At 36.1% G+C, this 25,552-nt stretch overlaps 1 protein-coding gene across 4 annotated transcripts in view; it reads left to right on the top strand.

The window, feature by feature from the left end:
- The window catches only part of LOC141403654 (ras-related and estrogen-regulated growth inhibitor), a 222,209-nt gene extending 198,068 nt beyond the window's left edge, over positions 1-24,141 (top strand). For 2 of the 4 annotated variants that reach the window (XM_073986391.1, XM_073986390.1), the window contains 3 exons: positions 7,772-7,828; positions 8,673-8,746; positions 23,578-24,141. In XM_073986391.1, coding sequence (XP_073842492.1) covers positions 7,772-7,828; positions 8,673-8,746; positions 23,578-23,982 — 536 coding nt within the window. In that variant the 3' untranslated portion in view covers positions 23,983-24,141. The remainder of the gene's footprint in view (positions 1-7,771; positions 7,829-8,672; positions 8,747-23,577) is intronic. The other 2 variants (XM_073986394.1, XM_073986393.1) reach the window with 1 other exon arrangement.
- The last annotated feature ends 1,411 nt before the right edge of the window (positions 24,142-25,552 follow it).

Raw genomic sequence — 25,552 nt, 5'->3', positions numbered from 1 at the left:
TATGAGAATGTGTAAAGTATGGACCAAATCGGTCACTCCCTATCGTGCCCACAATTTTTCGGAATATTTTTGAACTTTTGTGGGGTAGGTACCTGAAGGAGTGGAGAGATACGGCTTATCTACGAACTTAAACTAAGTTTGGAAACTATATTACGAAGGCCAAATTTTGGCCGCAACCGGCATTTCCGTTCGAGAATTATCTTGCGCTTCCACCCATAAACATGGTGTCATAGGGTTTGTTTTTCAACTTTCAGGCATTTTTTTCAGGAAGTATGGACTTGCCCCTGAGGAAACTTGTACCTTCGTATAGGGGACAGTGAATACAAGATGGTACAACAAAAACCAAGGCTATTCGAGAGCAGGTCCCAAACTGAACTTTTCCGAAATTTTGTGTGGGAGGTTCTCGAAGGACTTTACCGATTGAGTCCATATTGGAACCTCATCTAAGTCTGGTAGAAATTTCATAATGTGCAAAGTATGGACCAAATCGGTTACTCCCTTCAAGAGTTATCGTACGCACAAATTTTCCGAACATTTTCGAACTTCTGTGGGGGAGGTACCGGAGGGAGTGGACCGATAAAATCCATCTTTGAACTTGAACTAAGTTTGGACAAAATATTACGAAAGCCAAATTTTGGACCGAATCGGCAGATCCGTTCGAGAGTTATCTTGCGCTCCAACCACTACACACGGTGTCATAGGATTTTTTGTAACTTTCAGGCTATTTTCTCAGGAAGTATGGACTTGCCCCTAATGAAATTTACAGCTTCGTATAGAGGACAGCGAATACAACTTGCGTAAACAAAAATCAAAGCGATTCGAGACCAGGTCCTAATCTGAACTTTTCCGAAATTTTGTGTGGGAGGTACCCGAAGGAGTGGACCGATTGTGTCCATATTGGAACCTCATCTAAATTTGGTAGAAATTACACGATGTGCAAAGTATGGACCAAATCGGTTATTCCCTACAAGAGTTATAGTGCGCACAAGTTTTGCGACAATTTTTGAACATTTTTGGGGGAGGTACCTGAAGGAATGGACCTATATGGCCCATCTTCGAACTTAAATCGAATCTGGACAAAATATTTCGATACCCAAAATTTGAACCGAATCGATTGATCCGTTCGAGAGATATCGTGCGCACCAGCCTGCCAGACAGACAGACAGACGGACGGACATTGCTAGATCTACTCAAAATTGTCTGAAACGGATATCGTACAAACATACTTGGGGTCTAAAACCATTATTTCGATGAGGCACATTTTTGGTCGTATCAAAGTGTAAATACCCTCTTTAGCCTAAAGGCTGAGGGTATAATAAGTATTGCATATATAGCTTTAAAAAAGGGCTTGGGTAGGATACTCCACTTCCTCCGAAATTCATAAAGATGTACGTTACCACGCCAAACCTTGAATATTTTCTGCAATTTTCATGAAAAACGGTTCAGAAGTTTAAAATGGTAGACTTGGTCGGGTCTTTAAGCCCAAAAGAAGTACCTAGATTAGGCCGGGGCGATTTGTGTGGAAGGAAAAAAACCTAATAGGCCCTCCCCGATTCTGATTCCTGGGATTGAACTAAGCAAAAATATATATGAAGATCGGGCAATTCCATGGAGAACTTCTGTACAAGGGTGTGTAGGTCCCATATCATTGAACCAATATAAATCGGCGTGTACTCATTGATATGGAAGTGTTCTCCCATGTACCTAGGGGGATACTGTGGTGACATACGTCTCCTACTTTCGGCTACACACATTCGGCAGCATATTTGCTGTCATCTGATTGGTTTTGGCAGTTCTTCTTGAGTTATTGCAATGTTTGTGTTCCCGTAAACAAAAACTTGTTAAAGTTTTCAAATGTATACGGGAAAAATAAAAAATTAAAAAAAAGTAATTTCTTGCAGGTTCGGGAAACGACTTTATGTTGTAATTTACGCTTTTAGTAGTCGTATTCCAAAAGGAAAGCCCGTCAATGGATGAGAAAAATATCACCTTTATTATGATGCAAAATAGGTTGGCGCGCATCCCACTTTCCCATTTTTATACCCTCAGCCTTTAGGCTAGAAAGGGTGTATACACTTCCATACGGGCAAAATGTGCCTCATCGAAATAATGGTTTTAGACCTCAAGTATGTTTGGACGAAATGTGTTTCAGACAATTTGGAGTCGATTTAGCAATGTCCGTCTGTCTGTCTGGCTGGCTGGTGCGCACGATAACTCTCGAACGGATGAACCGATTTGGTCCAAAATTTGTCTTTCGCAATATTTTGTCCAAACTTATTTTAAGTTCGAAGATGGGCTATATCGGTCCACTCCTTCCGGTACTTCCCCCACAAAAGTTCGAAATTGTTCGGAAAATTTGTGCGCACCATAACTCTTGAAGGGAGTAACCGATTTGGTCCATACTTTGCCCATCATGAAATGGGTACCAGACTTAAATAAGGTTTCAATATGGACTCAATCGATCCACTCCTGCGGGTACCTCCCACACGAAATTTCGGAAAAGTTCAGTTTAGGGCCATCACTCGAATCGCTTTGATTTTTGTTTCAGCAACTTGTATTCACTGCCCTCCATACGACGGTACAAGCTTAATCAGGGGCAAGTCCATACTTCCTGAGAAAATAGCCTGAAAGTTGTAAAAAACCCCTATGACACCGTGTGAGGTGGTTGGAGCGCAAGATAGCTCTCGAACGGATCTGCCGATTCGGTCCAAAATTTGGCCTTCGTAATATTTTGTCCAAACATAGTTTAAATTTGAAGATAAGCCATATCGGTCCACTCCTATAGTTACCTCCCCCACAAAAGTTCAAAAATTTTCGGAAAAATTTTTCGTACGGCAACTCTTGAACGGAGTGGCCGAATTGGTCCATACTTTACACATCCTAATATATCTACCAGATATAGATCAGGTTCAAATATGGACTATATTTGTCCACTCCATCCGGTACCTCCCACTCAAAATTTCGGATACATGTTCACGTTAAGACCTGCTTTCGAATTACTTTGATTTTTGTTGACGCAACTTGCATTGCTGCCTCAATTGCGATGGTAAAAGTTGTTTCAGGGGCAAGTTCATACTTCTTGAGCAAACATCCCTGAAGTTCTAAAGAACCCCTATGGTACCATATGTAGTGGCTGGAGATCCATTCTTTGTAGTATCTCCTCCGGAAAACTTTTGATATTAAATCCTAATCAACATTTTTGTTAGTTCAAACGCCCAAAATTTTTAAAACTCCCTAAATACATGCGTTTTTTGGAAAAAAAAATTGTTTAATATACACAGGCTAAGGGTATATCTCTGTCGGCAAAGCCGACTGATACTTTTTTACTTGTTTTATTGTCATATTATTACATATCGTCTGCTCCGTCGGAAAAGGTCGTAAGTCCCTCTCAATAAATTTTTCAGGAGGAAGAAAAAACATTCCAGCGCTTTCTGTATTAAAGATTTTATTATGGTGGTAAAAGCAGCATTTTTCGTTTATTTATTCCGCTTCAATACCTGTACTTTGTTTGATAAAATTCCGTCGCGTTTGGGAGATAATTGGATGTCTTTGGACTTACGACCTTTTCCTTGTACAGTTTTGTATTTTTGTAGGGACTTACGACCTTTTCCTACACTTTACGGACGTTTTTAAAATACAATATTTATACTTTACAAAACAATGTGGAAAGGGTACTATAAGTTTGTTTTGTCCAATATTCGTGTAACATCGCGAAGTGTTCGTCGTAGACCCCCTCCCCTTGCAATTTTTTCATATCTTGACGAGATAAAGCGATCTAGCTATGTGTGTCCGTCCATCTATTAACAATTGTAATAAAACTCCAGGTCTCAATTTTGGACCGATTGTCACGAAATTTTGTGGAGAGGTCGGGTTCCGACCAGAAGTGACCCCATTAGATGTTGGTTATGATCGACCAGACCAGAGTAAAATTCTAAGTCGGTATACCATGACCGTCTGCCCTCGCAATTTTTAAGATAGATTTTCGTGATTTCGTATAGATGTTTGGTATTGACGCCTTCATATAGCCCCCATAGAATGGTACCTCCCGATTTCCGGTATTTTGAAGGTGTGGCCTCAATATTCCTCCGAAATGGCTGAAATTTGGTATTTATTCTTGGTTTCGGGTATAAAATATTCTCCCATAAATTTGTCTATATAGGTCCACGCCGTCATATAGCCCCATAGAACGGTGCCTCGCGAATTTCGGTATTTTGAAGGTTAGCCACATTGTTTTACCGAAATTGCTGAAATTTGTTATTTAGTCTACCGAATTTAACGACGTTCTTACTTGTTATTGATAGTCACTTGCATATCCCAACTAATTGCGATGCAAAAAAATATAATTGGCATAACAAAAGATAACACAAACCGGTTCGGCTAATATTTATTATAAACATGACACGTTGTACTTATGACCTTGTATTTTTGCCTTACGACCTTTTCCTTCAATTAAATTTCATGATTAATTCCGTTAATGTACGTGGTTTCTTAGCTACATTATAATCCCAAATAGTGTCCTCTTTTGTCTTCCCAAGTATTTCTGCCCCAACTCACTGCATCTTTTGTGTTTGTCTGCAAACCATGTAAAATCTTCAGAATGTAATGTCTTCCTACGTTTAGAGAGTTTATCATCAGTGCTTTCAGAATCACCGTGAAAACCATATGGAACTAGACCCATGACACCATCGTCTAATTCCATTCCAAATTCATACTGCTCTTTGTTAGCAAAAACCATGATGTCCTCTTAGTTTAATAACATTTCAATCAATTATTATTTTAGAATCATTTAATAATATAAACATTGCACTTACCCGTCCGATAGAAGGTATTACTTTATCGAATTCAGAATACAAACTAATCTCGTTATGTGAAAAGTTGATAAAGTTAAGTAAGATATACGACAGAAAAAACAGTAAAAATTTTGATTTTTTTTTTAAATTTTTCAATATATGAGGTATTTGAACACATACAGCATCCCAATTTGTATCAATGAAAAGGCCAGAAGTCCATCTTTCATAATCAGTTCGCTTATAGGGAAAAATTGATTTCAAATGTAAATTTGCGTTGCAATATAGAAATTATCAGATTTTTGTTCAAAAGTTTGGTCCACAGGCTCCGCCAAATATCATCCGATTATCATCCAAAAGTGTAGGCTAGTTCTTTACATTGTACCCCAACCATGGATGACGTTAAACATTATATATGAACTATATTAGCTGTAGTATTATTTTAAAGTATACATTTTCCTGTGGACTTACGACCTTTTCGTACTCAAATTTGTACGTTTTGTGGACTTACGACCTTTTCCGACAAGGGCAAAACGTATAGAAAAACGCGACATACTACCATTTTCTTTGTATCATACAACGTGTTTTGACTTGTACTATCATCCTGTAACAAAAACGCGATTTCCAATAAAAGTGGAGTTACGACCTTTTCCGACGGAGCAGACGATATACATAATAATATCACTTTATATTATATATAAAAATTAAAAGTGGTTTGTGTTGGATCTTTTTATACCCTCCACCATAGCATGGGGGTATATTAAGTTTGTCACTACGTTTGTAACTACTCGAAATAATCATTGTAGACCCTACAAACTATACATCGATATAGCCATGTCCGTCCGTCTGTCCGTCTGTCCGTCTGTGGAAATCACTCTAGCGTCCGAACGGATTGACGTAGGTGGATGAAATTTTGGGAAAATCTATTATATGTACGTAGGACTTTTGGTATTGAAAGCGGACTATGTAGGTCCACGTTTTCGTATAGCCCCCATACAAAATGACTCGTGACGCGTCGTCGTTTTAATGAATTTTTAAGTTATTGGTCCCATTTTACCACCGAATTGGTTGTAATTTGGTATTTTGTGTCTCCAGAGGCCAAAAAACATTCCTACCAAAGTTGGTTTATATAGGTCAACATTTTGGTATAGCTCCCATATAACGCCCCATATGAAGTACACGTCATTTTAATATATTTTGAATGTATTAGTCCCATTTGACAACAGAATCGGTTGTAACTTTGTATTTTGCATTTGCAGAGGCTAAGAAACATTTCTACTATAAAACGTTTATATAGGTCCACATTTTAATATAGCCCCATAGGACGATATCTCCCGATTTTCGGTATTTTGAAGGTTTTGGCCTCATTATCACACCGAGATGACTGAAATTTGGTATTTTGTCTTCGTTGGGGGTATGAAACTTTCCCCCCAGAAATTTGTAGGTATAGGTCCACGCCATCATATAGCCCCCATAGAACGGTACCTTCCGATTTTCCGTATTTTGATGGTTGTGGCCACATTAATCCACCGAAATGACTGAAAATTATGGTGGAGGGTATAAAAAATTCGGCCCGACCGAACTTAACACTTTTCTTTCTTGTTCAATATTTAAATGAAATAAAAGTTATTTTAGCCATTAGTACGCAAATGGTAATTCATTGGTGCAACAATTTGAATTTTTTGAAAAAAAAAAATGATTTCATAGTTTTTTTCGAAAAAAAATCTAAGTTGTTTGTGCGGAACATTTTTTTATAATAAAACGGAATGAATGTTATTTTAGGCACTAATAGGCAAAAGTTTATTCATAATCACTACAGGAAATTGTTTTAGAGAAAAAATGTCAAAAAGTCATAACCCTAGTGTTGACGTCACGTCCTCTGATGACTCTAAAATAGACTACAGGTTTCCCCCTGAGATAATTTTAATATATAATTCTATCTTTCCCAACACTTGCTTATTAAAAGGATCTTGGAATTTTGAACCTTTTATACCCTCCACCATAGGATGGGGGTATATTAAGTTTGTCACTACGTTTGTAACTACTCGAAATAATCATTGTAGACCCAACAGACTATATTCTTGATCAGCATGCAATTCTACATCGATATAGCCATGTCCGTCCGTCTGTCCGTCTGCGGAAATCACTCTAGCGTCCGAACAGATTGACGTAGGTGGATGAAATTTTGGGAAAATCTATTATGTGTACGTAGGACTTTTGGTATTGAAAGCGGGCTATGTAGGTCCACGATTTCGTATAGCCCCCATACAAAATGACGCGTGACGCGTCGTCGTTTTAAGGAATGTTTAAGATATTTGTCCCATTTTATCACCGAATTGGTTGTAACTTTTTATTTTATGTCCCCAGAGGCCAAAAAACATTCCTACCAAAGTTGGTTTATATAGGTCCACGTTTTGGTATAGCCCCCATATAACGCCCCATATAAAGTACGCGTCATTTTAATATATTTTGAATGTATTAGTCCCATTTGACAACAGAATCGGTTGTAACTTTGTATTTTGTGTGTTCCAGAGGCTAAGAAATATTTCTACCATAAAATGTTTATATAGGTCCACGTTTTGATATAGCCCCCATAGGACGATATCTTCCGATTTTCGGTATTTTGAAGGGTTTGGCCCCATTATCACACCGTGATGGCTGAAATTTGGTATTTAGTCTTCGTTGGGGGTTTAGCACTTTCCCCCAGAAATTTGTAGGTATAGGTCCACGCCATCATATAGCCCCCATAGAACGGTACCTTCCGATTTTCCGTATTTTGAAGGTTGTGACCACATTAATCCACCGAAATGGCTGAAATTTGTGGTGGAGGGTATAAAAAGTTCGGCCCGACCGAACTTAGCGCTTTTCCTACTTGTTTTATTTGGAACTGGTGGTTCATTACTCTTATCTCATTTCTTATATATTATCGAAATTCAATAACTTCGAACTAAACTAACCAAATCTGTATTTATTCCCTTTTGCAGCTCTTATTGTACGATTTTTAACAAAACGTTATATTGGTGAATATGACCATCAGACAGGTGGGGGCAATAGACAAACATACAACAAAATAAACAATTTACTTTTGTTAGCTAAAAGCTTTTTGAAATTATTAACCCATAAGCCGTTTATGTCGCTTGCAAGCCGTCAATGATTGTAACTTTTCTTTAATTTTTACAATTTACTGCTCTCTTTAAATTCAAATTTGCCTGTATGCCACTAATAACACCTCAAAATATATCCCTTTAACCTAGATTGCGTGTGTGCTGTTTTTAACTACATATAGGAGAATGTCCTTGTCACAGATACAGAGGAGGATACGTTGTCACACATAGGAGGAAATGTGACAATTCATATACTTATTTTCGTATATTATGTGTTTGCGGCATGAATAAAGCCTTTGAATGTTGTCGCTATAAAATTCGTTTGAAAGTTGTTTTTTTTTTCTGTGAAGTAGGGAGTCCCAATACGCATTAATTTTCTTAAGTGAAATGCATAACCTCCAATTTTGGTCCCATAGAATTTGCTATGGTAATAAAGATAAAGGTTCATTGGGCGCGTGTTATCGTTACCCAAACGCTACAATATTTAATATTTAGCGATCAAATAATAACAAATTTGTACGGTATGGATTTCAGTATTTTTTGTGCTTTATTGGGACACTCTACTGAGAAGCCTTGTACTATTATTTATTCACTTTGTCTATGTTTTATTTTTTACTGTGTAAATTAATTCGCATGACTGTGTCCCACCATAACAGCTGTTATTGCTAACTTTGTTGTCTTTATTGTCGTATCCTTTGTACGGATCTATATGTTCTGATTTTGTTTTTATAACTGTGTAATATTTTTATTTCATGACACTATGTTATGCGTCTAATTCCAGAAAATCGATATAAACATGAAGCCATGGTTGATGGAGAACCAGTGCTGTTTGAATTACTAGATACTTGTCCCAAGGTAAGCAGGATATGAAACCACATATACATATAGACATATGTATGTTTATATTTATTCCCACTATTCAGCCTGTCCTAACGAGCGAAATGTGTAAAACTCTTTCAATATACTTGTTGTTATGGGTAACCTAATTGAGGCTATAAAGAGGGGGTGAATATATATTTGAGTACACCTTTATGTCGAGGTCATAATCCGCTAAATTAGTTCACTTAGTTTGTCGAGTATGAAAATGGTTTTTTAATTAACTATTGTACGGTAATTTGGTTTAGTTTTAGTTAGACCCAAATGTGTAATAACAGGTGGTTTGTATTTTCAATCACATGTTTAATTAGTTTTTTTTTATTCCTGGAAATATTGTGCCGTAGGCAAAGTGGCGAATTGTGAAATAAAAGCAAGTAAAAACCAAGCAGTTGGTTTTACCGACAACTAGATACCCTCAACCATGACTGTACAAATAGCAATAATAGGGATGGTGGGCCTATAAATATGCAATTATAACAAGAAAACATTTTAAATAAATAAAATATAAAATATGAACCGACAATATTTTAAAAGTAAATATAATTTCTGCAGGTAACAGAAGTTGTTTTGAAAATTTCCAGAGAAGATTGAGTATGAAGGAGTAGCCCTAAATATTGGGTAATTTCGGGGCCCATATCTTAGGAAATATTGCACAGAAGTCCCGGTTGTATTGGAAAGTTCGATAAAAATATTTCTAATCGTCGGATAGATCTGATTTTTTCAGTAAATGCTTATAGTAAGTAAAAAATACTTTAGCCAAAAAATCTTCAATATGGGTCCAGCTTTGCCTATAGCCCGCATATAACAGTACCACCCGATTTCAGGTATTTAGAAGCGTTTATCTATATTTTTGGCCCGAATTGTTTTGCTGTAACCCCCATATAACGGTACCTCCCGATTTCAGGTATTTTGAAGCTTCTATCAATATTTTCTGGACGAAATGGCTGTAATTTGGTAGTTAGGGTTCCCAGTAGACAGAAACCTTCTGCACCAAAATTTGTGGATATAGGTCTCGGTTTTGGTATTGCCTCCATATAACGGTACCTCGCGATTTCAGTTGTTTTGAAGTTTTTATCTACATTTTTGGTCCGAATTGGCTGCAATTTGGTATTTGCAGTTCTCATTGATCGGGAAACTTTCCCACCAAAAAAGTGAACATATGTAGGTCCAGGTTTTGGTATAGCCCCGCATATAACGTACCGTAAGATTTCAAGTTCTTAGAAGTTTTTATCTAAATTTTCAGCATAAATTGGCAGTAATTTTTTTATGGGATTCTCAGTAAAGCTGGCAAACTATCGTTTTGATCACTGTCGGATGCAACTATGTTTTAAATAATTCGTGACCCAAATAACTTATTTTAGTGGCCGCCGTAACCTTTGTTTTACGGCTCTAGTTCTCAGTGGTCAGAAAACGTCTCCGTCTGATATTGGTGACAGGAAAATATACTAATAATTCCATTTCAGGTCTGTATATTTCATATTGGGGAGTATAATAAAGTTCGGTCCGGCCGAACTTAACATTTTTACTTGTTTTTCACTTTGTATAGAGGATCATAAATCAAAGATATACAGGTGTGAAAACAAATAAAAAAGTATCAGTCGGCTTTGCCGACAGAGATATACTCTCAGCCTGTGTGGATCGAAATATTTTTTTCCCAAAAAAAAAAAATTAATACTATATATTTAGGGGGGTTTCCAAAATTTTGGGCGTATGAACCGACAAAAGTATGAATAGGATTAAAGCTCAAAAATTTGCGGGATAACGATAGATAGGGCTTTTTTATCACACTAGCCTACGAAAAACATAATATCGCTGTAAACAGGGCCACTAGGAAAACCCTCGGTAAAAATGTCCAAAGGATCCCAGAACAAACCATTAACCCCACAAAAATGTTGAATATTTGTGAGGGTGGTACCACAAGGATTGGACAGATTGGGCCCAAATTTGAACATACGTGTTTCGATAGTACTTAGAGATCCAAAGTTTGGACCAAATCGGTTGCTACGTCTATGAGAAATTTTAGCGAATATTTTCCAACTATTGTGGGGGAGGTACCGGAAGGAGTACCACCTTCGAATTTCATCTAATATTGGAAGAAATATTATAATATCCAAAGTGTGGACGAACGCAGTATTCGGTTCGAGCTCTCCAGCCACTTCATGTGGTGCCATAGGGTGTTTTTGCAATTTTCGGGCTGTTTTCTGAAGAAGTGTGGACTTGCCCCTGAAAAAACTTTTACTGTCGTAATTGAGGCAGCAAATGCAAGTTGCTTCAACAAAAATCAACGTGATTCGAGAGCAAGTCTTAAAGTGAATTTATCCAAAATTTTGTGTGGAAGGTACCCGATGGAGTGGGCAAATATAGCCCATATTCGAACCTGATGAATATCTATCTGGTAGATATATTAGGATGTGTAAAGTATGGACCAAATCGGTCACTCCCATCAAGAGTTATCGTGCGCACAATTTTTCCGAACATTTTTTGTGGGGAAGGTACCTGAAGGAGTGGACCGATATGGCTTATCTTTAAACATAAATTAAGTTTGCACAAAATAGTACGAGGACCACATTTTGGATCGAATCGGCAGACCCATTCGAGACTTATTTTGGGCTCCAACCATTACACACGGTGTCATAGGGTTTTTTGAACCTCTCAGGCTATTTTCTCAGGAAGTATGGTTTTGCCCCTGATGAAACTTGTACCGCCGTATGGAGGGCCGTGAATACAAGTTGTTACAACAAAAATCAAAGCGATTCGAGAACAGGTCCTAAACTGAACTTTTCCTAAACTTTGTGTGGGAGGTACCCGAAGGCGTGAACCGATTGAGTCCATATTGGAACCTCATCTAAGTTTGGTAGAAATTTCACGATGTGCAAAGTATGGACCAAATCGGTTACTCCCTTCAAGAGTTATCGTGTGCACGAATGTTCCGAACATTTTCGAACAATTCTGGGGGAGGTACCGGAAGGAGTGGACCGATATAACCCATCTTCGAACTTAAACTAAGTTTGGACAAAACATTGCGAAAGCCAAATTTTGGACCAAATCGGTTCATCCGTTCGAGAGTTATCGTTCGCATACTTGGGGCCTAAAACCATTATTTCGATGAGGCACGTTTTATCCGTATGAAAGTGTATATACCCCCGTTAGCATAAATGCTGAGGGTATAAACGTTTTTGCCTTGTAAGAAGTCGCAATCTTACTTGCGTTTTTAAAGTCTTAAAGAGATCATACGTAAATGTCAACTTTGCTTTCTTAAGTACAGTTATATAATAGAAAAACAATATTGAAATACACTGTGCAACATTTTTAAGGTAATCTTGTGCAAACAATTCGAACTGAGGATTTTTTGAAAGTACAGACCCAAACGACAAGAAACCCTAGTTGGATTTTCTTGTGTCAGATCCAGCTCGGATTTTATGGCCCCATCTAAACATGGTTAAATATTGAGTTTTTAAAGAAATTCGGGGCTATATCTCTGAAACCAATGCGAATCTTCTTCTGACTTCTGAAGCAAATTTGTAGATAAGGACAAGAATACAATATTTGAAGAAATAATGAAATCGAAAAACTACATTTACTGTCTCAAATTTCAAAATATATGCAAAAATACCAAAATTTTTATACATTTTGCACCGTATCTCCAAAACCGTTAATTTTTTCTGAATATTTTCTTTTGGAAAAATATTCCCTGGAATGTAATACACAACTCTTCAGAACATGTCATTGTTGTAAAATGCCTCTATCCCGTTGTTTTCAGTACATTTTTCTACGACAATTTAATAAAAATGTCAATAATGTAGTGAAATCCGAAATGCGAGAATAAACTGTTGGTGTGAATTGTGTTTGAAATACGTGTTGTAAAAGTAATGATGCAAAATACCACTGAAACAACATGAAGTAAGCATTTTAGAGTTTCAGAATGTTCCAAAGAATTGTTGAGAACTTTATTTGGAAGATTTTTGCAAAAGATTACTTGGTTCAACTCCCAATAGTTTAGCCGATACTGACCAGAATTTCTGCAATTATGTAAAATTTTCTATATTTTATAGATTTTGATGCCCTAGATGGAGTTTTTCTTATGTGGTTTCTTCAAAAGATAAGTTCTACTAGTTTAGGGCTACAATATTGCTAAAGACAGCAAGGCCAAATTCCTATTCGTTTCTGATATAGAGGCCTGATAAATGCAAAAAAGTGTAGATTTAGCCCGGTTTAGATGAGACCATAAAATCCGAACTGGATCTGACAGAATAAACCCCAACTGGGGTTTTTGTAGTCTAAATATGTACTTTCAAAAATAATGCATACTAGAAGTTGTTTGCATTTTCAGTGTTGCATAGTGATATTAAAATAGGATATGTTGAGATAATTTGCTGAATTGTCATTGACATTTGTTGATATCGATTTTTCGATTTTTGTCACAGTTTGGGACCACAGTGTATTGGCTTCCCCTACAAAGCAATAATGTTGTAGTCAGGATCAAGAGACTACTGGCTATTCATTTTATCACACGATTCTAAAAGTGGCATTGACTTGGAAATTACTCTAATCCGAAATTTTTGAATTTTTGTGAGGGGGTGCCTGGAGATCTTGTTCAATATAGACCTTATAAAGACATGATTAACGTTTAGCCACAGCCTGTGTGAATTGAAACTATCTTCTCTTTGCAGCTCGAACACCAGCTAAACAACCAACATTGTTTCCCCTAAAAATTATGATAGCGATTTTTCAGAATTGTGTAGGCCTTTTTGGACACATGTATATGAAAATGCTGACAAAAATATAGATTTGCTATAAATCTCAAATGGGCTGAGAAAGAGCTACCAGAAGGAATGAACGGCATTGTTTATTTTGAAAGTGGATCGCGCCCAACAGTCATTTTCCAGAAAAAATTTTGAGCTTTTGGGGTATTATATCCGGTGGTCTATTCTTTAACTTTTTAACGACAGTTTTTCGATAAACTCAGTTTAACAATATAATTAACAACCTTGTTATTCTGTAAACAAATTTTAACAACTTTTGTTAAAAATTTACACAAAAATGGTAGTTTAAATATCGACAGCAATTTTCAATATTAGATTTGACGTTGGTTTGTGTGTTTGTTTTGTTTAGGAACACATTCAAAATTGACAACTTTTTAAAGTTTATCGCCAATTTGTCAACATTTGTACAGAATAGCACAATTATTACTGCAATTAATTTTTAGTGGCGACAACCTTGTCGATTGTCGGATTGTTAAAAAGTTACAGAATAGGCCACCAGGAAATTTGGATTTGCCCACAAATAAACATAATATCACAGTGCACGGTGCTCTTGAATCAAATTTAGATGGAAGGTTCTTACACCTGGGAAGTTTTGGCGGATTCTGAAACTACAATGTTCATAGATGAGAAAAATCAAAAAAGAAAAAAAATCGCCGGAGCGCTTTTCAAATAAATCGCGATTCAAGTTGACATTCTTAGGGGTTGTTTAGGTTTTTGCGATTTTGCTTGGAAACCGCAAGTCCTATCAAAATGGGAATAAAGAAAATGTTGTAGCTATCGAAATTCTCTACAAGGTTGACCTTAATGATATTTTCGTAGGTTTTACAACTTTTGAGATATAGAAGTTGAAATTGCGACAATTCAAATTCAATTCAATTCTGTATCGTCTCCATAAAAACAATGACATGACTGCAATTTCCCAACTTAAACTTATGTATCTTAAAAAATGGTTCAACCTAGGAAAAATTACATAAGCCAGTCTTGTAGAAAATTTTCACAGCTATAAGATTTTCTCAGGACCCATGTCGATAAGACTTGTCGTATTCAAGCAAAATCACGAAACCCTAACAAAAAACCTAAAAATGTAAACTGAGCTTCTTTATCTCAAAATTGTACAGATTCTTTGTTTTTTAGCTCCACTTCGATTGGACTTGCAGTTTCCAAGCAAAATCGTGAGAACCTAAAAAGCACCTAAAAATGTGAATTTTGACCGCGATTTTTTCTTGTTTTTGGATTTTTCTAATCTATAAATATTGCTGTTTCAGAATTCACAAAAACTTCCCCTGTGTAAGCGGTTTTCATTAAAACTTAGTTATGGGTACTTTACACGATATGTGTTTTACATATGGGTTGTCACTTTTTATATACAAAATGTATACGCAAAGTGACAGCTCATATGTAAAAAACATATCGTGTAAAGTACCCATTAAAGCGCACCCTTCATGACATTGTTTTATAAGGGGGGCGATACAGTCAGTGCATTGTCCCAATTTGAACTTCAATATATCGAAAATGGTAAAACCTACGAAAATATCGTAAAGGTCAATCTTGTAGAGAATTTTCATAGCTACAACATTTTCTTCGGTCTAATTTTGGTAGGACTTGCGGTTTCTAAGCAAAATCGTGAAAACCTGAACACCCCCTAAAAATGTCAACTTGAATCGCGATTTATTTAAAAAGCGCTCCGGCGATTTTTTTTTTTTGTATTTTGATTTGTCTCATCTATGAACATTGTAGCTAAAACTTCCCAGGTGTAAGCACCTTCCATTTAAATTAAGGTCAATCTTGTAGAGAATTTTCATAGCTACAACATTTTCTTCGGTCTAATTTTGGTAGGACTTGCGGTTTCTAAGCAAAATCGTGAAAACCTGAACACCCCCTAAAAATGTCAACTTGAATCGCGATTTATTTAAAAAGCGCTCCGGCGATTTTTTTTTGTATTTTGATTTTTCTCATCTATGAACATTGTAGCAAAAACTTCCCAGGTGTAAGCACCTTCCATTTAAATTTGATTCAAGAGCACCGTGAGTAAACAGGACCACAAGGAGTGCATTTGGTGAATAACAGACCTTAAAGTTAAGCAAAAATGTTGAAAATTTGTGAGATAGGTATCTGAAATATTTCGAAATTTAACTAAGTTCAGACAAAATATTACGAGATCCAAAATTTACACCAAATATGTTGTTCCTTTTAAGAGACAACGCGCTTACCATTTTAGCGAATATTTTTGAACTTTTGTGTGGGAGGTATCGAATGGAGTAGACCGATAATCACAATCTTCGAACTTTATCTAAGATTCGCCGAAATATTACGATTTGCAAAGTTTGGGCCATGTATCTGGTTCGAGAGTTATCGTGCACACTAGTCACTACATATGGTAGCAGAATTCGCTTTGCCGACAGAGATATACCCTCAGTCTATCTGAATTGAAACTTTCATCTACGGACAGATCGAATGTTTTTAGGATATTTTCATAATTTTTTTTCCTTTTTTTGGACATTTGAACGTGCCGACCAAAAAGTGAATTAGGATTAAAGTTCAAAAAAGTTGCGGAGAAGATACTTAAATGAATGGACCGACATAGTCCATTATGGAAGTGGATCTTATGTTGGGATTCATATCTATTCTATATATATATATATATATATATATATATATATATATATATATATATATATATATATATATGACGCCCACTAATGGTTTCAGTCATCGTATAACATTTGGACCAATATGCCAGAAGGCCTGGACTTGTCCGCGGAAAACATAATATCGCTCTAAACAGGACCATAACGAACAGCATCGGTATACATTTCGAAAAGATATTCGACGGACACAATTGTTGAACTGTTGTGGGGTAACCTAAGGAGAGGACCGATATGGGCCATTTTAGAAGTTAAACTAAATTTGAACAAATTATTAGGAGATCCAATGTTTGGACCAAATTGGTTGCCCCGTTCACGAGATATCGTGCATACCATTTTAGTGACATTTGGGCACCAGTATTACCGATCTTCGAACTGAAACTAAGTTTGGACAACATTTGATGTAGGCAAAATTTTGGACCAAATCGGTTGATTAGTTCGAGAGTTATCGTGCTATCCAGCCATTATATATGATGCCATAGGGGTTTTTGCACACCTTCGGGCTGTTTTCTCAAGAAGTATGGACTTGCCCTCGACAAAACTTTACCGCCGTAATTGAGGCTGCGAATGCAAGTGGCTTCAACAAAGTCAAAGTGATTCGAGAGCAGGTCTTAAAGTGAATTTATCCAAAATTTTATGTGGGAGGTACCCGAAGGAGTGGACAAAAATATTCCATACTCGAACCTGATCTGTATCTGGTAGATATATTAGGATGTGTAAAGTATGGACCAAAACTGTCAATTCCTTCCAGAGTTTTTTCCGAACCTTTTTGAACTTTTGTGGGGGAGGTACCTGAAGGAGTGGACCGATATTGCATACCTTCGAACTTAAACTAAGCTTGGACAAAATATTACGAAGCCCAAATTTTAGACCAAATTGGAAGGTCCGTTCGAGTGTTATCTTTCGTTACAACCACTACACACGATGTCATAGGGGGTTTCACCTTTCACGCTATTTTCTCAGGAATCCCTGATGAAACTTGTACCGTAGTATAGGGGACAGTGAATGCAATTTGCTACAACAAAAACCAAACCGATTCGAGAGCAGGTCCTAAACTGAACTTTTCTGAAATTTTGTGTGGGAGGTACGCGATGGAGTGGAGCGATATTGTCAATATTGGAACCTCATATATGTCTCGAAGAAATTTCACATTGTGTAAAGTATGGACGAAATCGTGAGTGACTGCCAAAGTTGCAGGATGGAATATGTCGGCCACTTTCCCTCAGGTACCTCCTCCAAAAGTTCAAGATTTTTTGTACTTAAACCCAGACCACTACTTTGATCGTATTGATATTTTAATAACGAGTAATGTTTGTGATCGTGCCATGATCACTCGGGTGCCACCGTGGTGGAACGGTTAGCGTGGCCGCCTTGCACGCTGACAAAGTTGTTCGAGTTGGCAAAAACATCTCAATGTAATATTGACTTACATTTCCCTTATATTTCATATTCATTCTCAGATGAGACTTCTTAATCCACTTTGCTAAATAATATTAAATCTTATAATTATACATTTTTATCACATATCCATCAAACTGGTCAACCTCATTAATTGTTTCCACCTATTCCCTACAATTATTACCTATTGCGTGACATCACAATTATTTTATCTTTTGTTAGTTTTTTTGCAAACGCTTATCAAGGTTATTCTGTGTACAATTAACACTTTTATTATCTACATTTTTATTGTGTCAGGACATTGTTATGTTTATACTGTTTACATTAAATGTCTACTGTTTGTACAGACACACACCTAGATAGCCATCAGCACCAACACTTCAAACTAGGTCAGACAGGACAGGAAATTAATGTCATAAGACCAATAGGTGAAAGGAAACGGCTGAAATAGCTGGAAATTGCTAACAAATATCTATATATATAAAAATGGTGTAAAAAATGTATAGTAATTCATAAAATGAGAACGGCTAGGCCGATTTCTGTAAAATTTTTTGTCAGTTATTCGTATTTTCGAGGAGAAGGTCTTTACGGAAGAAAATTTTGGAAAATCTCTCTGGAAAAGTCGGAAAATTGGAAAAATCGAAAATTGAGTTTTTGTATGAAATTGTATTCCTTAATAGCGAGACGAAGTTCGCCGGGTCCGCTAGTTTATTATAAAAGTGGTAACAAAAAGTAAGCAGTAATGAGGGAATCAAAGAAGGACTATTTCATAACCTACAACAAATGAAGTTGATTTAAAAACGGTTTAAAATTGTTAATGCCTTCAAAATATATTAAGTTAATTTTTAGCTGAAGGATTTTTTCCTTTGAAAGCCCACATCTATTTTCTATACACTGGGACACCAAATGCCAAATTGATTGAAAATTATGACTAGTAATAAAACTATGCAACAATGAAAATCCAAACAACTTCTAGTATGCATTTTTGGAAAGTACATATTGATAATCTAAACCGGACTAAAACTGCAGTTTTTTGCATTTATTGGGACTTTATCTCAAAAACGTTAGGAATTTGGCTTTGCTGTTTTTGGCAATATTTTAGACCTAAACTAGTAGAACATTTCTTTTGACCATACCACATAAGAAAAATTCCATCTAGGGCATCAAAATCGATAAAATATAGAACATTTTACATAATTGCTGTATCAGCTAAACTATTAGGAGTTGAACCAAGTAACCTTTTGCAAAAATATTCCAAATAAAGTTCTCAGGAATTCTTCAGAACATTCTAAAACTCTAAAATGCTTAATTCATGTTGTTTCAGCAATATTTTGCATTATATCTTTTACCACACGTATTTCAAACACAGTTCACACAAACAGTTTATTCTCGCATTTCGGATTTCACCACATTATTGCCATATTTACTAAATCGTCGTTGAAAAATATGCTGAAACCAGCGTGATAGAGGCGTTGTACAACAATGACATATTCTAAAGAGTTGTGTATTACATTCCAGCGAATATTCTTCCAAAAGAAAACATTAAGAAAAAATTTACGGTTTTGGAGATATAAAATTTATTCAAATTATGGAAAATTTCGATATTTTATAAAATTTGAGGCAATAAATGTAGTTTTTCGACTTCATTATTTCTCCAAATACTTTATTTTTGACCTTATCTACAAATTTGCTTCAGAGGTCAGATGAAGATTCACATAGGTTTCAGAGATATAGTCCAGAATTTCTTTAAAAAGTCAATAATTAACCATGTTTGGATAAAATCCAAGCTGGATCTGACACAACAAAACCCATCTAATGTTTTTGTCGTTTGGGTCTGTACTTTCAAAAAATCCTAAACTCAAATTGTTTGCACAAGGTTACCTTAAAAATGTTGCACAGTGTAATCAATAAAAAATTTATCGATTTTCCGACAATAAAAAATAGTCCTATTGACAAAATTTGAAAAAATTAGTTGATCACAAAGTACAAATACAGTTTTATAAAATTAAATTGTCATATTGACTAAAATATTTATCGATTTTTTATTTTGAACTGATAACATATTTCACATATTTGCAAAACTATTTGTCAAAATATTCCACATTATGCTTGATAAAAACAAAATATTTTATTGATTAAAAAAATTGTTGAACACATTTTTTCCAATCGATAAAAAATAGGTTCATATTTAGAATTATTTTGTTGTTTTTTGTTAAATACAAATCCAAAAGCCACGAAAAAGATACATACACACACATTTGTAAATGGTGGAGGTTATTTATTTAATCGAAACGCATAGAAATGCCAAACACAAAAGCATCAACAGACACATAGGTACATAAAAAATAATAGATACAAGAAATAACAAATAGAAAAAAATAAATAAACAGGTAAAAATATCAATCGGCTTTGCCGACGGAGATATACCCTCAGCCTGTGTGGATTGAAATATGTTTTTCAAAAAAAAAAAAAACAAGTAAAAAAGTATCAGTCGTCTTTGCCGACAGAGATATATCCTCAGATCCTCAAAAAAAACGCGTGTATTTAGGGGGTTTTATAAATTATGGGCGTTTGAACCGACAAAAATGTTGATTAGGATTAAAGATCAAAAGTTTTGCGGAGGAGATACTAAAATTAATGGATCTCCAGCCACTACATATGGTACCCTTCGGGCTGTTTGCTGAAGAAGTATATACTTGCCGCTGAAAAAAACTTTTACCATCGCAATTGAGGCAGCGAATGCAAGTTGCTTCAACAAAAATCAAAGTGATTCCATATCAGGTCTTAAAGTGAACTTATCCGAAATTTTTTGTGGGAGGTACCGCATGGAGTGGACAAATATAGTCCATATTTGAACCTGATCTATATCTGGTAGATATGTTAGGATGTGTAAAGTATGGACCAATTCGGTCACTGCCTTAAAGAGTTACCGTACGAACAATTTACCGAACATTTTTAAACTTTTGTGGGGAAGGCACCTGAAGGATTGGGCCGATATGGCTTATCTTCAAACATAAACTATGTTTGCACAAAATATTACTAAGGCCAAATTTTGGACCGAATCGGCAGACCCGCTCGAGAGTTATCTTGCGCTCCAACCACCTCACACGGTGTCATAGGGGTTTTTTTGCAACTTTCAAGCCATTTTCTCAGGAAGTATGGCCCCTGATGAAACTTATACCGTCGTATGGGGGACAGTGAATACAAGTTGCTAAAGCAAAAATCAAAGCGATTCGTGAGCAGGTCCTAAACTGCACTTTTCCGAAATTTTGTGTGGGAGGTACCCGAAGGAGTGGACCGATTGAGTTCATATTGAAACCTCATCTAAGTCTTGTAGAAATTTCACGATATGCTAAATATGGACCACATCGGTTACTTCCTTCAAGAGTTATCGGATTTTCCGAACCTTTTCGAACTTTTGTGGGGGAGGTTCGGGAAGGAGTTGACCGGTATAACCCATCTTCAAACCTAAACTAAGTTTGAACAAAATATTACGAAAGCCAAATTTTTCACTGAATCGGTTGACCCGTTCGAGAGTTATCGCGCGCTCCAGTCAGCCAGCCAGCCACACAGACAGACAGACGGACGGACATTGCTAAATCGACTCCAAATTGTCTGAAACGGATTTCGTCCAAACATACTTGGGGTCTAAAACCAGTATTTCGATGAGGCACATTTTGCCCTTATGAAAGTGTATATACCCTCGTTAGCATAAAATCTGGCCGTGGTCGGACATCAGGCACCAAGAGAGAACATTTGATCCGGGGCTCAACCACCGTTGTCTCGAAAATTAATTTGCAAGCCGATGCATTCATAAGTTTGGCCCCCAAAATTCATCAACAAATATGTAGCATTTTGAACCACGGGTCATTCCTGAACATTTTCTGAAAATTTCATGAAATTATGTTTAATAGTTTTGAAAAAACTTATTGAAAAGTGTGGGCGTGGTCATCAGTTTTCAAGACATAACATATTTATAAAAGTGTGCGTGGTCCGGTATTTTGGCTCCAAATATGTACCTAAGGTCGGAGACACAACCCCTTTGTCTGCCAAAATTAATGCTGAAACTAATATAATAATAAGTTTGGCTTATACATTAGGCCAAGGCGATTTGAAAACCTTAATGGGCCCTTCACGTTTCTGAGCAAAAAAGTCCAATACACCACAAGTCTACGGTGAAAATCGAGCCTCCTGATTTTGACTATGTTTTTTATCCACGTTTATTAGACATTTTGGCATATAACAGCCAAACCATTGAGATTTCGATCCAAATTGTAGCCAAGACAGTAGTTAAGAACTCTCTAATACATCGCAAAAGTATTGGAACGCTCCTTCAGGCAGTTTTGGCATTGAGAAAGTGCAAACTTTTCGAAAAATGTCGATAAATGGCATTGTGCTACAAAAGTTGACCAGAAAAATATTCAAGCGTTCTGATGCAAAATTATATCGTGTTGGGATCCATGGACAACGAAAATGCCTTTAGTTCGTTTGGGTCACTTCGTTTCATTTTTTAAAAGGGGTGAATAGTATCTTTCGAACAAGTTATTATTTTTTTTAATCGGTTCACAAATGGCTAAGCTATAGTGGTTTCTGTCTGAAAACCCCCACAAAAAAACTATAACTGAATTTCTCATAATTTTCAAAAATATAATGTTCTTTTGTTTTGTTCAATATTTATTTTGATAATTGTGAGAAATTCAGTTATAGTTTTTTTGTGGGGCTTTCAGACAGAAACCACTATAGCTTAGCCATTTGTGAACCCATTAAAAAAATAATAACTTCTTCGAAAGATTTTATTCGCCCCTTTAAAAGGAAGAAGGATCAATAGAAATCCGTTGTGAAAAAAGAAGATATGCCCGTTTAAATTTGAAAATGTAAGAAAACCAGATTTTCACTACTTTTACTGTTACAAAAAATAAAACGAAGTGACCCAAACGAACTAAAGGCATTTTCGTTGTCCATGGATCCCAACACGATAGAATTTTGCATCAGAACGCTTGAATATTTTTCTGGTCAACTTTTGTAGCACAGTGCCATTTATCGACATTTTCCGAAAAGTTTGTCCCTTCTCAAGGCCAAAACTGCCTGAAGGAGCGTTCCATTGCTTTTGCGATGTATTAAAGAGTTCTTAATCACTGTCTTGGCTACAATTTTTGTCTTGTATTGGATCAAAAATCTCAATGGTTTGGCTGTTATAAAAAACTTAAAGTCAAAATCGGGAGGCTCCATTTTCGCGGTAGACCTATGGTCTAGTGGACTTTTTTGCTCAGTTCAATCCCAGGAATCAGAAACGCGAAGGTCCCATTAAGGTTTTCAAATCGCCCCGGCCTACTGTACATTCCCTGACAATTTCAGAAAAATCGGTTTAGTAGTTTTTGTAGAAAAGATAAAAGTTGAAAAAAGTCGGCATCGTCAAATTTTCTTTGCATAAAAATCTAAGTCGGGTTATGGCGAATATGTCACAAAAAGAATTATCAAAATAGGTCCAGCCGTTCTCCATTACCAACTAACATTTGATTTTTATTTATAAAGATATATAGGTACCACAATTTCATTAAGAGTTTCCCACGTGTTCAGTACCGCGTATAATTGTTGTCGTTACTTATACGACCCTTGTACATTATGTATTATTTTTTATTACCTGTTACGGACATAATTAAAAATAAAAACAAAGCTACACATAGTCAAAACAAACAATTTGTTGAAAGTAATAAATGTTTTATTATATTCTGTCCCCACGTATGCCATGTCCTTTTCAAGGCCGGATGAATAAAAACATTGCAAACAACTTTAGTTTTGGAATGGAGAAAGCAAACAGTAACATGACACGCTTGCATGTGGTTGAGCATATTAAATGTGTGCGGTTATTTTATTCATACTATCGTCATCATCATCACCATCATCATACATTTAACCTTAACCCAATTTTTGGCGACATGATGTCATATGAAAATTGAATTTAGAAATTTTATTTTATTTCTTTTTTTTTCTTCTTTTTTTGCAGACTGATAATGAATTTCCCAATGCTGCTGAGTTGGTCCAGTGGGCCGATGGTTTGTTGCTAGTCTATTCCATTACGGATCGCAATAGTTTCAATTATATACGTCGTGCCAAATCCGACCTGCAATCCGATACTCCAGTACAATTAGTCGCCAACAAAGTCGATATGGTGCATTTACGTCAAGTCAGTCGTGATGAAGGTGAAATTTTAGCCAAAGATTTCGAGTGTAAATTTAGTGAAGTTTCGGCAGCGGATCATGTTGATCAGGTGGCGGAGGTATTTATGGATTTGTGCAAAGAAGTTGTGGCCTCAAAACGTAAATCGAAACAAAGTCTATTGGAACGTATGTTGGGTAGTTCACGTCCCTATAGTCGGGGGAAGAGTGATAGTAATTTGCCCAAAGATTAGTTCCAGCCACCACCCTCATGCATCCTACCCACCTTATCCTCCTCATTTACAACCACCACAAAAGGCAAAGACTTGATTTGTATCGAATTTAAGAATAACAAAAAAATTAATAAACGCTGCTCACTAAAAATAAATAAAGAAAATATTTATTGTTGATATTAGTTAAAATATTTTTAATATTTGTAATAATTTTGTTTTTATTAGTTTTTTTAATTTAATTGAAAAATAAAAAAAGAAAATATATTTTATAAAACTTGTTATTTGTTGTTTAAATTGTGTTATAGATGTTATTAAGAGCTTTTTTATTGAATTCTGTTTATAAACATTTTAGTTCGAATTATTGTTATTTATAACGGACTTATAACGAGATTGGACTTTTAAAAGCTTCTGTTAAAGTTTCACGTTTAGTCAATTAACAGAAAGCTTTTAATTTTTTGACATCCTTTGTTATGCTTTCATTTTGCTGTTGTTAACAGAATATGGTCTTGTTGGTAAAACCATAGACTAATAAATGTATAGACAGAGATATTGTAGTGTGCTTGTGTTTGCTAGGTGTCGCCCTTACGAACTCAGCGCAGCATTGTGCATTTCAGTGAAAGCACAATGTTTTGGGGTAAATTGCAATATATATATTTTTTTAATTTTTATATGAGGAGGTAGATGCGGCCAAGATTACCCACATATTGTATTTTACCAGAATAAATAGTTTAAACATGTATAGTTATTTCCATTTTAACAAGTAAAAAAGTATCAGTCGGCTTTGCCGACAGAGATATACCCTCAGCCTTTGTGAATTGAAGCTTTCATCTACGGTCAGATCGAATGTATTTATGGTCTTTTCATTATTTTGTGGTCTCTTTTGGACATTTGAACTTGCCGACGAAAATATGGATAAGGATTAAAGTTCAAAAGTGTTGCAGAGGAGGTACTTAAATGAATGGACCGACATAGTCCATTATGGAACTGGATCTTATTTTGGGAGTCATATCTTTTCGATAGATATCGCGCCCACTAGTCATTTCAGTGGGTCATAGTATAACCAGGAAGCATGGACATGTCCACGGAAAACATAATATCGCTGTAAGCAGGACAACAACGAACATCATCTGTTTACATTTCCAAAGGATCTTTGAACAGACCTTTAACTGCACTTAAGGACTGGGTAATCAGCTGCCTCGCCTGCTTGCCTCATATTCCTGCTTCACTTCTGACATAACAAAAATAAAAGAATAAAGGAGGCCGAGCAAATTTCGAACTGGGCTGCCCTTTTCTTTTTTATTCTTTTATCAGAAGCAAGCAAGGCAAGAAGGGGAGGCAGCTTATGTACCCAGGCCTTTAGACACAAATGTCGAACTTTTGTGGAGAACGTACCCTAAGGTAACTCCATTTTAGAAGTTAAACTAAATTTGGACAAAATATTAGGAGATCCAAAGTTTTGACCAAATTTGTTCAAGAGATATCGTACATACCATTTCAGTGATATATTTTAAATATTCGGCGGATGTACCGGAAGTTGTGGGCCGTATTGCCTATCTTCGAACTAAAAGTATGACAAAATATGGGGAAGGCC

Source organism: Musca autumnalis, unplaced genomic scaffold, assembly GCF_047663935.1.
Source record: "Musca autumnalis isolate F117 unplaced genomic scaffold, ASM4766393v1 scaffold_4, whole genome shotgun sequence".
Taxonomy (NCBI): Eukaryota; Metazoa; Arthropoda; class Insecta; order Diptera; family Muscidae; genus Musca; species Musca autumnalis.
This window is presented reverse-complemented; position numbering and strand designations above follow the sequence as displayed.